This window comes from Apis dorsata, unplaced genomic scaffold (genome assembly GCF_000469605.1).
Source record: "Apis dorsata unplaced genomic scaffold, Apis dorsata 1.3 scaffold_354, whole genome shotgun sequence".
NCBI lineage: Eukaryota > Metazoa > Arthropoda > Insecta > Hymenoptera > Apidae > Apis > Apis dorsata.
In genome coordinates this window covers 181,900-183,132 of record NW_006263620.1, presented here as the reverse complement: position 1 = coordinate 183,132, position 1,233 = coordinate 181,900, and the positions used below count along the sequence as shown (strand labels likewise).

The window sequence follows — 1,233 nt, the reverse complement described above, 5'->3', positions numbered from 1 at the left end:
TTAAAAAAAAAAAAAAAGCGTTCATTGGATTCGTTGCCGCGCACGTACCACTACCGTTTCACATTTTAAGAAATCCTTTTCTTCTAAACAGTGTCTGTGCACGCTGTGAATTCGTGGTGGTGGTAGAAATTTCCTCTCGCTCGGCAACTCATTTTCCACTGCGCTCTCAAAGTCGAATTACGTTCTATATTTATATTTAGTTTCGAATATTTGTGCTACTATCGTGTCTTTTTTTTTTTTTTTTTTTTTTTGACATCGTTTTGAACATCTCAACCCTTTGAGGACGAATGTCATCAAAGTTGAGTAAAATTAAATTAATAATATATAGTGTATTCGTAGAAGCAATCTTTTATCTTTATTATTTGAATGTTTTGTTTGTAATCTCGTGTAGAAAATATCCTCGTTCTGCTGAGAATCAGAAAATCGAGAAAGAAGAGAGAGAGTGCACAAAGGATTAACATAGATCGTGTATACAGAGATGTATACAGAGAAGCTTTAATAAAACGTAGATAAAACGTAAACTTGGCTATTTTCGAGATATAATCAATTTTTGTTTTAGCATCATGAGCGTCATGACTTACAATTCTACATCTTTCTCTCAATATCCTCGTTCAATTTCCAATATCTATGCATATTTCTTGCACAAAAGTGTGCCAATTCTTCGTCTATAAATGACTTAACGAAATTGAATCCAAAATATATTTGTCAAATAATTCGAGATCTGGAATTTTCGAAAGAGGAGAGAATTTTTGCAATGAATTTTTCTCCATTATTTATCTTTAAACCCTTTTTTACTCGGTATTATATATATGTGTCCAACCTTGAATATCACCACATTAAAATTTTCGTTCAATTTCGATTCATTTATCTGTCCGATTTTATTTTATTTGTCAGAAAGGTGAGGGAGTAAATCGCAAAGCTGACTGGGTTGGCAAGCTGCGTCTCGACGATGGTCGACGACGAGGAGCAAGAGGAGCTCCGGTGCACAGGAAGCGACATCGAGATCGAGGAGTACACCGACACCGAGGACTCGCCATATGTCGCTTATCAGGCCACCGATAAGCTGTTTGATACGGACAGGGCAACTTGGCAAAAATTCAGCTTCATCGCCACCCTTCTGACCGTCGTCGTGTCCATTACCTTTTTGATTATCACCTATCCTCTTTATCTCGAAAGTGTCAGCTACGTGTCCAACGCTTACACAGGTATATATCTGAGAATCGTCAGGCCAAT

The 1,233-nt window shown here is 37.0% G+C and overlaps 1 protein-coding gene across 2 annotated transcripts in view; it reads left to right on the top strand.

Moving 5' to 3' along the window:
- LOC102677439 overlaps positions 1-1,233 on the top strand; it is an 8,958-nt gene that overhangs the window by 4,525 nt on the left and 3,200 nt on the right. Inside the window, exons 1-2 of one of the 2 annotated variants that reach the window (XM_031511829.1) lie at positions 281-299; positions 895-1,205. In XM_031511829.1, the coding sequence (XP_031367689.1) occupies positions 950-1,205 (256 nt within the window). In that variant the 5' untranslated portion in view covers positions 281-299; positions 895-949. Of the gene's footprint in view, positions 1-280; positions 300-894; positions 1,206-1,233 lie in introns of those variants that run through there. The other variant, XM_031511830.1, reaches the window with a different exon arrangement.